The 13,775-nt window shown below is 44.1% G+C and overlaps 1 protein-coding gene across 1 annotated transcript; it reads left to right on the top strand.

Moving 5' to 3' along the window:
• The first annotated feature begins 595 nt into the window (after nt 1-595).
• On the top strand, nt 596-13,095 carry CRTAM (cytotoxic and regulatory T cell molecule). Its single transcript, XM_042882555.1, has 12 exons — nt 596-673; nt 3,383-3,529; nt 5,315-5,467; nt 5,667-5,798; nt 8,173-8,343; nt 8,546-8,617; nt 8,784-8,849; nt 9,934-10,002; nt 10,500-10,601; nt 11,002-11,148; nt 11,484-11,567; nt 12,018-13,095. The coding sequence occupies exons 1-12, from the start codon at nt 625-627 to the stop codon at nt 12,146-12,148; spliced, it is 1,323 nt and encodes a 440-aa protein (XP_042738489.1). The 5' UTR covers nt 596-624; the 3' UTR covers nt 12,149-13,095.
• The last annotated feature ends 680 nt before the right edge of the window (nt 13,096-13,775 follow it).

Genomic DNA, 13,775 nt, shown 5'->3' with positions numbered 1-13,775 from the left:
GCCCTGCCCCACGCCTCTGCTCAGCAGTGATCCGTGTGTCCTGCTGGCACTTCACTGATGCTCTTTGCTCCTCATGGAGCCACAAACCACACAGCAAATGACCTTGCTTGTTTGTCAGCATTCCTGCAAGCAGAGCAAGACTGTTTTTCCAGAGATTCAAACTGAGTTCTCAAGCAACCCTGTGATGGTTGCACTACAGCAGTACCCACCAAAGATGCTCTGCCTTGCTGGGGGCCTGCCCATCCACTGGAGTTAAACCTTGCACAGTGTCCCTACAGGATAGCTGCAGCAAGTTAACCCAGGCCAGTGCTTCTTTCAATCTTCACCCTAAGCCATAGCTCCACCCCTCTCCCCTGCATGGGTGCTGATGAGATGGAGCTGAATGGTGCAGGGTGAGGTGCCCCCACTCCTGTCACCCACCGGTTTCACTTAGGGACCCATGAGGTCACTGGTTTCTCAGCAGTCATCAGCACATAGGAAACATGAAAAAGGAACTGCAGAAAAAAAGGAGAGGAGGCAGAGATCCCGGCAGAGATGAAGTCATGGTAAATCTGCTCCCACTATGCTGAAAAGGGACCCGACAGGGAGAGGAAGTCTGCAGATAGTCCACGCCACCACCGCAACATGACTTTCACCACTGTGCTGCATGTCGCAGCTCTGCTCCTGCTGCAAGGTAAGCAATGCACTTCTACCTTTCTTTCTTCTTAAGGGACTCAGCCTGGAGAACTCCATCTGCAGAGCCATATGTAGAGCACTGCACACAACACAGCTTTGCTGCTGTTGTTTTCATACTGACAGCGTTGTGTTGTCACCCAGCTTCCAAAGCTGTGGAGCAGACAGGGTGCTGAGTTCCAGTTCATTCCTAAACCCAGGATCAGTGAGACCAACTCATCTCCCAGAAGCTGGCAGCATGCTCAGGATAGGAAATTGAAGGAGTCTCCCTTAAACATGAGCAGCAGATTACAGCTTACTTTCCATGGCTTGGATATTTGTACATGCACTTGCTCACATATTTTTGTAAAAAGAGGCTAATATAATAAGTCAGAGTAATTTAGAAAGCACTCACAAAGTACTCTGAAAAGGAATAGCACTTTAAATGCTCAGCCTCTTCACTCTAACTCAAGGATGCATCTTATCCCTACCTTTCTCATCTCTTTCATACATGGGAGAGTGCATGAGGTTCACATTTGATCATGTCAAATATGGAAAGATTTCAAGATTTCAGTGAGGAAAGAGACAAAACAGCTTTCTACAGCTCAGGATTCTCTGAATGACAGCTCTGGTGCTCACCTAATAGTCTCTCCCTTCTTAAATGCTAAAGCAGAAACTGTAGCAGTGCTATTGCTGATACTACAGTAACAATCTCACACACAAAGACATTATTACAGAGGCCACATCCAGTCTGTCTAAACAGCAACAAAGCATTTTTTAAACACAGCACACTCGGGATATTTTATTACCATTGATTGTGGTTAACAGAACTTGAGCCTTGAGAATCTGCCAGTCACACTCCAGCTGAAATAGTTCTTGCTATGCCCTTTCAGCTTGCTGCAAACCAGCAGCACCCTCTTTCTGGGTGCACAGCCCCTCTTCCCCAGCACTTCCAGAGCCTGCTGTACGACAGCTTTGCACCCGCTGAGCCCCGCTCGCTGCTCTCAGCTGTCTGTCGCAGCACCTCAAGAAGCTCAGACTCCCATTCATACATTGGCAACCACAGGTCAGAAATAACTGGTTGAACAGGATGTCTCTATAGGCGACAGTGTTAAAGATAACTGAAATGACTGAGTTAGTGTTCATCTGCAACAGTGCATGTATTTTCTGCTGGCTAAAATAACAGCAGAGGCATGTACCATTGCACTCTGATTCACTGTGCAATTTCTAGCAAGAAACTGCCGGCCTGTCTTGCTAAGGTGGATGGATGCATTGCCACACCTGATGGCAGACATTTTTCCAGGTACTCAAGACAATTAGGATCCACATGGAATAAAAACCTGGCTTTTGGATCTGGCACAGGAGCATCCCCTGCCCCGCAGTGATTGCACTGCAGAGAGCATAGTGGCTTGAAGACATGCAAACTGCCCCATAAGGGGAGAGAAATTTGACGTGGGAGCCATGGTCTGCATGAAGCCATTGTCTCAAATGGAAATTACATGCATGCTCCATTCTGGGGGTTGCTCATTTCTTCTTTAAATAAGAGCAAGCAACCTCCCCCATTTTTTCTTGCTCTCTAACCTCAAAAGGTGTAACTTGAAAGACCCCACATTGCTGCTAGCAACAGGAAAGAGCCACTACGCAGCCACTGTGCAAAATATAGAAAAGCACTGTGGAAAACCACACACGAGGCCCTTTGTGCTCCTTTACCAGCACGCTGCTGGTGACACAGGCCTTCACAAATGGAACCCCTGCAAGGCCATCTCCCTTTTGCAAACTCTCACAGCTTGCACGTACCCTGCAAAACAACCTGAGAAACTGCTTTCAGCATCCAAGATCAGGTCCAATAAGAATGCCCTAAAATGGCTTCGTAGTTGTTACATTTTAAAATGTTTTTAAGAAAATGAAAAGCTTTCCTGAAGCCCAGGAGGATTCATTTCCCCAGACCACAGTGCTCATGTGTGCAGTAGGAACTCACAGCAGACAGCTACCTGACAAATAAGATTAAAACAGGAATGAAAAATAAAACCATCTTACTGCCTATTTTCTTAACTCTGACCAGGGCACCGATCTCAGCCATTTCTCCAGGGCATGCTATCTCTGGAGAAAGCAATTCATTCCAGGTCACCAAATGTTTTCAAAGTGTATTATGTATCTGTGAATAAGCTGAGAAAAACACATTCCAGAGCTCCTCTCTAAAATGAACTGGGAGGAGTGAGTGAAATTTCATTTCAGTAACACATGCCAGACCAGGTTTGTGCATCCTGCCTTCAAAGCAGCTGCAGCATTACCTTTCCTGCAGAAAAAAAAGCCTCATTCTCAGAGCTGTCAACCATTCACAGCTCCCACTCAGTTCACCCACTTGCCAATTAGGTTCAACAGCTCCAGAAAAGAATAAGGAATGCAAAAACTGATTCATATGGGGAGCACACATGCATTAAGGGGAGTGCTATCAATTCTTCATTGACTCATGTGGAATAGCATGTAGCGACTACATCTGGCTCTGCTGGCAGACAGAGGCAACAGACTGCTGGTACAGGTCCTACCTAGTGATTGTGGTGACCTATCTGAGGATTGTGAATTAATTCAATCAGTACTATCGTGCAGACAAGTTTCCTCACCTTTACGCTCTTGAGAAAAGGAAAGCTGACTTATTGCTTCATGTAAAACATGGACACCTTACTTCACATCACATTATAATGGGTCTTCTTCTCCCCCTTCTCTGTGGCAGGGGATTTTCCAGGAGCTGGCAGTGAAACCATAACCCTACAGGAAGGAGAGGACCTGAACCTCCGCTGTACCCTCAGCGGTGACAGCAGAGCCATCAGGCAGTGGCTAAACCCCCGTGGGTTTACCATTTTCCTTGACAATCGTTGGGGTAAGTGTGAAACCCCAGTGCAGAAGTTTCCATGCAGAGCAGAAGGGTCAGCCAGCAGTGGGTTTTCCAGCCCCGGCACAGAGCAGCTCTGACTCACCCAGCCGCTGCTGGGGGTGGTTTGACATCCAGCCCCTTTCTGGCAGACACCAATGAAATGGAAACCCCCCCACAAGAGTGGTCTGGCAGCAGAGCTTTTAGCGACGAACCGCGTTCACCACCAGCACCAACAGATTAGCACAACACCCACTGCTGCCTCAGACAGACAGGAGCAGACCTGCCTGAAAGCTCTGGGCACTCTTCTTCTCATCAACAGTGCTGCATTTAGTGTATCAAGGGGAAATGTTTAGAAAATAAGCAATGGTTTCTAGCACGTGTTGACAGAGCCAGAAATACTACTGCTGGCTTCCCTTCCATTCCCTATCTCTCACCTTTCTCTGCTTGAAGTTTTGCTGAGCTGACACAGCAATTTATTAAGGTCAGGGAAGGAACAGATCTGTGAGTACCTATAGCATTAGAGTGTAGCTCAAGCAGACAAAACAGTATCTGTCTTAAACCTGATGATTCTGCCCATAGCATCAACATCCTTGACCATCCCTCAGCAAGATGCATGATACAACATCCACAAAGATAGGAGTTTGCAAAGAATTTGCAAAGTCCTCTTACAATACCAAACAAAATAGTCCTTCTTTAAAGCGGAACCAAGTTATGCATGGACATTTTCAGTTTTTATTCAGAATCACCACTGTGAACTTTTGTCCCACTGGTTCCCCAAAACCCACTTTGTGAAGCAGTTTCTTCCGCTCTCGTTGTCTACAATCCTTACATTTTATATTTCATCACTACCATGAATTACAGCACAACTGTGATATTCTCCCAGCTCTGTATTTTCAAAAGACCTCACCTAAACCATTAAACATAAAGATAGTTTTTGAGATCTTTTTATGTCTAATGACTGATTCCCATCCCCAGTTTCAGTATCCCACATGACTTGCTGGCTTGTCCCCAAGACTTCCACAGGAGGAACAAAGCAAAGGCAAGAAAACGTAGACAGAAAAATGGGACTGCACAGCAGAGCGCAGTCGTCTCATAGACAGTTTCATCTAGCTAATTAAGTAAGGATAGAGCAAGAGAAACAGCCAATTAATAAACCATTAATGAAGAAGTATAGGCTGACCGTGATGTTCATTTACACACCATAACATACACCCAAAGAGGGGAAGTGATTTTTTCAAAGCCAGAGTAAGTCTTGAGAAATAGGGAATGAGGAAGGGAAAGTTCGTCACGCATCTTTGCTCTTTGTTCTTTATTCATGAGCCATATTGTTCTGACTATATATTGTGTCCTCACCCCAATGTTTGCTTGTGTTTATCTGTCTGAAGATTTCAAGACCCCAGTTACCATAAGACCTGACAACGCAGGACTAAGACTCCCTGGCTGTGCAATGGCTAGGAGGCAGCTCTAAAGGATGGAGAGCGGTTCACCTTTCACTTGCCAAAATGAACATCACAATAGGTTTTAAAAGTGAAATATACATATATATATATTTATGCTGTTTTCCCTATTGGCAGGGCTTGTACCCTTCACCTTCATCATTTAACTGCTGTCTCTGTGCTAGTGCAGCACCAGCTAGGAACACTTCACGCTAGAACTGCTCAGTTATGTCAAATGCTGAGAAGCAAACAAACAAAAAAATGCAGTAGACAAATCCAATCTCACTCATCACTGCTTTGATTATCCTTGTATGTGCCACCACACATAACATGCTGAGTTTTATTTTCCTTACAGCCTTAAAAGATCCGAGGTACAAACTTACCCGTTATTCAGAGGATGAACTGTCTGTCAGACTCTCTAACGTAACGGTGCATGATGAAGGCATATATAAATGCTTCTACTACAGCACACCGTTCAAAAGCAAGATGACAACTGTTGAGGTGTTAGGTGAGTTCTCTTCCTGCTCTATTCTACAGGAATGGAATAACAAAGCCAGCTCCTCAACTCCAGGATTGCCTTTTTGCATACAATTGTACAGTACACAGTCCCAGTCTCAGCTCAGCCCTCCCAAATAACACTGCATGTGCAGCTGCTCATAAAACCAAATAATACTTACTGCAACTGATTCTAAACCTTCCTCCTGCAGCTGCTCCTTCTAAGCCTGTACTGCATGTATCCCGAGACGCAGAAGGAAGCATTACATTATCTTGCTATACCCAAGGGTGTAAACCACAGCCCCAGGTTACCTGGCTGTTGGATAATGGAATACAGCTTCCCGGTAAGTGCTAAGGCAATATAACAATTTCTATTTATCAGCCTTATTTATTAGTCTTACTTATCCAAGTGTTCACATTTAAAAGTACTGAAGGGGGAAATATCACCAGATGAGACTCCTGCTCATCCTCTTCATTTTATACAACTCAGGCCTTGGTGGTACAGGTTAGGAGGAAAGTCAGCACCAAATAGTGGGGTCTGTGCAGGGGAGAAGGCTCACCTGATGTGCTTGTATTCAGTGCAAGAATGGCAGAACTTGGCACCAAAATCCACTGAGAATCCAGAGTGAAATTCCACTGACATGAAATGAAACCAAAACTCCGAAGGCACAATTTGCAAAGCCCAAACACAAAGTCAGATAATAAAACCATTATAACTGCTTCCATTTTGTGACTGGTACAGGCTTTCCTCAGCTGTGCTGAGCAGCTCACACCCACATCAGCTGCTCTTTTCTCATTAACCTGTTCAGAGGCAGGTAAGTCACTAGCAGAAGCAAAAAACAGAGCTCAAAAAACACACAGCTCACAACCCCCTGCAACAGCTACAGACCTGCACACATCTAGGTGAACACAGATGAGAGTAGTGGATAATAGGTAGCTCAATTTAACTTGTGTACAATAGAAACAGCTGCTTTGAAGGCTGTGATCCAATAGCTACTACTTTATTAGCTGTAACTGTTGCACACTGGAGAGGAAATGCACCTCACTAACCAACCTGTGAGGAAAACACCCCTAGGTACAAATGTATTTTCTTTTGCATGTTAACAAACTCATTTGTATTTTCTATCATTAAGCAATATTTTCATAGTTTAGCATAAAAGATTTTCCCCACAGAACAGAGTTCAAATTAGAAACAGAAAAGCCTGCTGGCCTGAATAAAGCTAGAAATCAAGACTAGAGAGAGGGGAAAAAAAAAGAAAGAAAAGCTGTTGAAATCTAGAACCTATAACAGCCCAACACACCACACAGACACCAGATAACCTCCACAACATACACAGCCAACTAAGCATCTTTCCATTTAGTTCAATAAAAGCCTACACTTACCTTCATGTCCTACTTGCATCTTGAGACTTGTAACACAAACACCAGTAAGACATTAGGACCTATCAGACCAATGAGAACTACCTGGCCTTCAGCCTCATGTCCTGCAAGCAGCTGGGAAATTAAACATCAAAGAGCTATACTGTGTTTGTTTGATCGGTTTAACTTAGAGGTGGTTTCAGATGAAGGGATATTTGCATGAAGAAGTGCTGATTCACCATCCAGCTTGTTTGTGGCTGATGCAAATTCATGTTTGAATGGAAAAATAACTCTTCTAATTCGGGGTGTCTCAAGCTTTCTGCATGTGCTTTTCCCTTTTTGCAGGTGACTGTCTTTGAGCAGAAACTCTTTTCTCCCCACACCCAACTCCATCCTGTGCTCAGCTTGAATCACTCACTGCAAATATTTATACTAATCAGAAAATAGCTAATAAATTTTAATTACTGGCAGCACCTCAGTTCCACCAGGGCACAGCAGGGGCAAACCAGCTGTAATTACTGAGCTGTTGCTGACAATTAAAGATTATTTCCTTTCTAGCAAAAACACTCTGAAATCCTTCTGAATTCTCATCTGACCCTATGGGGGACAGAAAAGAGGGCTGAGAAATACCAGTCATTGTGTCCATGTGATACAACAAATTATCCATAGAGGCTAATTTGGAAAGAAAGAATTTCTTTCATTTAAGAAATAAAGAAGTTACCACAGTACAGATAAAGAGAAAGCATTAGGCTTTTTGTCCAGAGAACCTCTATCATAGAAGCAGACAGTCAACATTATTGTACCACTGTGGGCATTTAAGGTAAACATCTGAAAAAAAAAGTCCACCAGAGCAATTCAAACTTGTCTCTGTGTCACATGAAATACATCTTTATCATCCCATACAATATAAATGAGTAGAAGTCAGTACACCTGGAGGACTGAGATCTACGCCAGACATGTCACATAGCTCTCTTTAATTCATTATGCCATGGTGATTTATCTTTGTGTTTCATCTCTCCCAACAGAGGGAGGGTCTTTTTTAGACCTCAACCATGCTGCAAACCTTATGCATATTATGCATATGGTCCTTATGCATCAGGTCCACAGCCACAAGTAGGTGATTTATTCTGTCCAGTAACGGCATGAAGTGCTGCTGGGTGTTGGGACATCCCACTGCAGTCCTACAGACTGCATGAGCCCAGCAGCAGGGGAATTTCCCCACAGAATAACCACTTGTGCATAGTAATCATGCACTATTTTAACAGAGTGAAGTAATGCAGATTGTGCCTGGAAGGTTTTTCATTAAATTGCTCTTGACTAGAAAGCACTTCAATGTTGTTTTTTTACACGGCTGTGTAGGTGACACCAGGCACAAGTTAGAAGCCAACGGGAAGAAATGGACCACAACCAGCACCCTCACAGTCCTGGCATATGGGCCCAACTCAACAGCCAGCTGCCTCGTTCACCACAAAGCACTGGGAGGAGGGAAGCTGACAGCGCCTTTCCAGTTTGAGGACGTTGCGAGGACAGGTGCTACAGCACTCTTTGCACAGTAATTATTGCATTTGAGCACTCAGGTAGAGAAAGTCATGCAAAACTGAAACACGTGGTTTACCACCTCGTGTGTGGAATTTGTTTTGCCTACTGGGGCAAAAGTGGAGCTCCAAACTAAGGTTTTATGTGAGTTATTTTTCTTTTTCTACATACCTAAAAACCCACTGTTGTTTTTCAGTGACAAACACAACCCCTGACTCAACTACACTAGAGGTGGATACGTATGTCTCTGAATATGTGCAGCCTACAGGTAGGCACCAACTGCTTGGCCTTTTTTTTACACCGATCAGATAACCATAAGATCTATCACAAAGAAATACTGTGCAGTGTCTCTGTGTAGAGGTTGGACTGCAAAAGTTGCTGTTAGCACTGAGGAATATTTTGCACAGCATTAAGAACTTTGGTTTTTTCCCCAGTGACCACAGCAGAGTCAGATCTGAACAGCAATACAGACTTCCCTCCAACCTACCCACAACATAATGGTATGAGTTTTACTTTCATTTTTTACACATTTTATGGTGTTAAATATATTCAGAAGGCAGGGGAACCAAAGGTGGAAAGGAAGGACTATAAATCTAACCACAGCTCAAGATAGGGGACTCAAGCAGCCCAGAACACAAAGAATACCGCAGCAGGTTTCATTTCCATGGACTGGGCTCAGTGGCAAAGCGTGACTTCTGATTTTTATCATGTGTTTGAGGGGTTTTCCTCCAGGATCTGAAAAACCAACTATCCCTTCTGCAGTACCAGAGAATCCATTTAGCATTATTTAGCAGCACAGCATCAACGACAGTCCAGTAAAACCTCCAACCAGCTCTCACATTTACTTGTAAGTTTAGACTTAGCTGCACTCATTTATCAAACCAAGGCAGAAACACTAGAAAACAGCACTATAAGCCATCTTACACACAAACATATGACTCAGAAAAGCAGCATTTCTTGCTTGTGAGGGAAGCCCTCCATTTCACAGCCGTAAAAGCAGGCGAGCTCTCTCCCATCAGATGCAGCACAATTACATTCCCGTTGGCAGCAGACAGATTGCCTCTCCTGGAGTGTCAGAAAGGCATGGTGAGAGCTGAGATTTCTCTGCATGGTTGCACTAGGTGGCACTGTGCAACAAAGATTATCAGTGCATACAGACGGCTGAAAACTGAAGCTATTCTAAAGGAGAACTGTTTCTAAGAGAACGAAGAGCTGCACCACAGAAGTTGCTCGACACAAATCCTCCAAAGCAGCACCCACATCAGCTTAGTGTTACAGAGCAAGCAGTGAAAAGTCAACTGTTTTAGAAAGAACTCTTTGTATTTGTTTAAAAGTGCTATGTCAGTGGTTACAAACTTCACAGTCTAGCTGCATCCTGTTGATAAACAATTCTGAGTAGTAAGAGGGAGCATGAATCTTACAGCACAGTGTGCTTATGTACCTGGTAAGGAAGGAAATGAATGTAAAGCTCTGGCAGACACAGCACGCGTTACCATTTCAGTTCCACAAATCAAAGTTAATCATACCAAAAGATATTGCCTACACGTGTAAGGAAGTCAGAACCCACCTCTCGTGTTTCTGCAGGGCCCGGAGCAACGACATCAGCTGCAGCAGGAGAGCTGTCTGGTACCTCTGCTCACCACATCCCTAACGGTACGTTACATCACAGCACAGATGCTGTGCTCATGTCCCCAGGGCAGCCATTCTCTCACGCTGGGTGATCATACTTCTGAAAGCTATAAAGACAGCAAAAGTTAATCTTAGATAGGAATACAAGAAAATATCTGCTTTAAGGAAAAATTAGCTGCCTATTCTTGTATTTGCAATCAGGCAAAGCAAAGTAAGGGAGAGGAAAAGTTCAAAAAAATAATGAAGTCAAAGCTCATCTTTCTTTTAATTTGTCTGTAAATGAGAATTATTGAGTAAGATACTCTGAGGATTTTCTGTTCATAAAGCTTATGTAGTATTTATATTAAAAAGAAATACTGTGTTAAGGAAGTGAGCATGGAGTTTTTGAGTTAAGAGCTCCAGAAGTCTCTTTCTGCTACATTATCAGGTGTTCTGGACTTCAAACCTGTTGGAAAAACACAGGATTTTCAAGCATCCCTTAGCCCTTCTTAGAAATACCATTCTCCTTTTCATCTGTCCAGGCACTGAAACAGCACTCAATGCCACAGTCACAGAGCAACTTTTCAGGACAGAAGCCTCCTTCCCAAGTAAAAACGTAACTCTGATTTCCAACAGCACCTCTGGTAAGAACTCCTAAATACTCTTCAGAGACAGCTTCCAAACATGCAGCAAGCTTCCTAACACCCAGCTGATTCTTCCTGACCTCCAAAGCTAGCATCAGTACGCTAAAGTAATACTGATTCCAGTCCTGGGGACAAACCACAGAAATGCAACCATTTTTACCATCTAGCAAAAAGCCGAATGTTACCATTTGTTGTGCTAGGGCTAAGTCTGCTGACTTCAATTAGTTTTTCATACAACTAGAAAAACAACTGAGCTTGTGTCTTAAAACTGAGCCCAACAAGGCGTATTCTGCTCTCCCACCATGCTGATCCAGCCTGGTCCAGGATACATCATTCTTGTTTTAATAACTAGAAACTCTCAAGAAGCAACAACCCAAGCATACATGTGCCTCTTTTACAGAGCAAGATGTGAAATCTGAAGGCATGAGTAAGAAGGAGAAGGATTTCCTGCTGCCACTCCTGGTGGCAGTTCTCATTGTCGTGCTGCTCATCATTGTAGTGCTTTTTACATGGAAGCTGAAGAAAGCTCATGGAGTTTGGAAGAGAGGTGAGTGATGGCACTGTTTGAGTAACTGCTTTATTTCAGAGGGGCTGAACAGCTGAGATAAGACACAGCTCCCCTGTCTTAAACAGCTGTCTACAGACAGTAGCTGTGACTTGTTGCAAACAGCTGCTGAGGATTCCCCTGTAATCAATGGCCTCACATCAAGCTTCACCCTACATGACTCAACTATATTTTCTTTTCTTAAGCACATCCCTCGTGACTGACCAGAATTACTGCATCTTCATTTTCTGCCCTCAAAAGACCAGGATTTTTATATTCAAGGAAGAGAGTGAGGAAGAGTCATGGGAAAATCTTAATCATATTTGATTTTTGCACAGAAAATGATACTTCAGACCAGACTTTGGAGAGTTATAAATCCAGATCTAACGAAGAAAGCCCAGGCCATGAGAAGAGCAGACAAGGTAAAAAGTTTCAAACCAACATAAGTTGATCTCTACCAGATAAAGTGTTGCTGCTGACCACTGCAGAAGCAGATTGCTGCCCACCTTACTGCACAGAGACACTTCCAAATTGCACACTGTGAACTGGAATATTGCAAAATTAAGCCTTTCCTATCCTGAGGCCTACTACATAGCTTGCAGCTTCAGCAAGGGTGACACAGAGCTGTACAAAATTCAAATCATTGCCTTTTTATTGAATAGTTTTGACTAGATAATCCCAGTGGTTTTATCTAAATTTAATGTGATGGAATGCTGTTCAAAACATCATCAGTGGTACTTAATTCAACTATTGTTAAACAGTCCTGAATATCCTGGGTTTTTCATCATTCTATAACACTATCATTAATATATATTTCATGCAGGTGCTTCCCCCTTTATAAAATCAGTAATAAATATGTGTTTGTCTTTCAGTTGTCAATCAGAAGTCCAACGTGCAGTATGTAACAGAAGGATATGTGGAAGCAACACAGAAGAATCCAAGCGAGAAAAACACTACAATACCTGAGGAACAGTTTGCATGTGGAAAAGAAACAGATGTATAGCAAAGGGATCCTCCTGGCAAGCCTATAAAATGTACAGAAACACCACTGTTTTCTGGCATTTATGTTTCAGCATTCACAAATCAGTATGATTTCAGGGAGCAGACATACAAACAGTTGCCTGAAATCCCAAAGGCAATTTGGATTGTTTTCGTCTGAAGGTTGGTAGATAGGGACAGTGCTCCTACATATCTGTTCATACATATGAAGACCGACTTAGCTCAGTCCTCAAAGGATTTAATTCACAGCTGGACTATGTGATTTTAATGATCTTTTCCAACCTTTATGATTTCATGATAATCAATCACTGCCAGAAATACAGGTCCTCAATCCACCCTAATTGCTATTAAGGTCCTGGCAAAGAAAACTGCAATTAGTCCCAAGGGACACAGGATATGCAGACAGTCAGCACCACTTCTGCCACCTCCCCTGTAAGCACAGGACTGACCAGGAAACTTTGAGTGATGGAAACCAATCGGTACTTCTAACATCTCATTCTGACAACCAAACCTGGGCACCCAGCTGTATTTACCCAAATATCCTGATGCCAGAGGCGTTTAAAAACAACATGGCTGTCTTCTATGGAAATCTTGAGGTGACAAAGGAGAAGAGGAACCACACAGTGGGACTCTGCAACCCAGGGGTGAATGCACTTGCCTGTGGTGGGAAAGGTGTGAGAAGCAGCAGGACGTTCCCTCTGCAGACCAACACAGTGATGTCAGCAGGAGCTCTTCTTCTGCAGGAGCCTCGTGCTGTGGTTCTGTAAGGCACAACCAGGCTCCTGAAATAAAGGGAATGTTCTACAGGACAAAGCCGTGTTTATTCTTCTCATTAAGGATGGTCATTCCTCGCCAGACTTTATTCTGCAAACTGGTCTTGGATATCGAATTAAGTAAATGCCCTTGAAGCGACTGCTAGAAATATTTCATTTTTATGTGCAAAAAATGAAAACATTACTTCATTTCAGGAGGCTGTGGATGCCCCATCCCTGCAGGCATTCAAGGCCAGGCTGGATGTGGATCTGGGCAGCCTGGTCTGCTGGTTGGTGACCCTGCACATAGCAGGGGGTTGGAATTAAATGATCATTGTGGTCCTTTTCAACCCAGGCCATTCTATGATTCTGTAATTTTGGACCTGGGGAGGGGAAGCATTTTGTATACAAACACAGATCTACCTGGCAGCTCACTGTGCAGAGCCCAGGCCAGGAACAAGCACCAACATCAAATGTTTGCTTTGCACGTATGAAACGTCCTGAAAAAACTGCAATCTGTGCACAGGGAGGAAGCACAGCCCGCCCTTCGGCTGCGCCCCTCAGCGCCCCTCAGCGCCCCGCGTTCCCGCGCCCGCGCGCTGCAATCGAATCCCGCGCTGCCACATCGCTCTTCGATAACGTCCGCGGTACCGTTTCACCTCAGCAGGGCGGCAACCGTCGTTCTAATAAACCAACCTGATTTTACCACAGCCTACCTGTCGGCTTTTCAAGTGTTTTTATTTCACCGCAGGGAACGATCTGAATTCTCGCTCCCCCAGCCTGAGGTCCGCACCCCGGGCACGCTCATTTCATTTCCCGCGCTGCCCAACCCCCCCGCCCAGCACTTGGTAGCTGCCGCGTCGCGTCCTCCGCCGTAAC

This window comes from Lagopus leucura, unplaced genomic scaffold (assembly GCF_019238085.1).
Source record: "Lagopus leucura isolate 7727_CA_CO unplaced genomic scaffold, USGS_WTPT01 Super-Scaffold_100034, whole genome shotgun sequence".
NCBI lineage: Eukaryota > Metazoa > Chordata > Aves > Galliformes > Phasianidae > Lagopus > Lagopus leucura.
The sequence above is the reverse complement of the archived record's forward strand: the minus strand, read 5'-3'. Positions and strand labels throughout refer to the sequence as shown.

Bases quoted from the DNA above. Each gene is read 5' to 3' on its own strand.
- CRTAM (XM_042882555.1), top strand. From the start codon at position 625: ATGACTTTCACCACTGTGCTGCATGTCGCAGCTCTGCTCCTGCTGCAA. The intron at 8,618-8,783 runs GTAGGCACCAAC...TTTTTTCCCCAG, and splicing joins TGAATATGTGCAGCCTACAG to TGACCACAGCAGAGTCAGAT. The intron at 10,003-10,499 runs GTACGTTACATC...TCATCTGTCCAG, and splicing joins TGCTCACCACATCCCTAACG to GCACTGAAACAGCACTCAAT.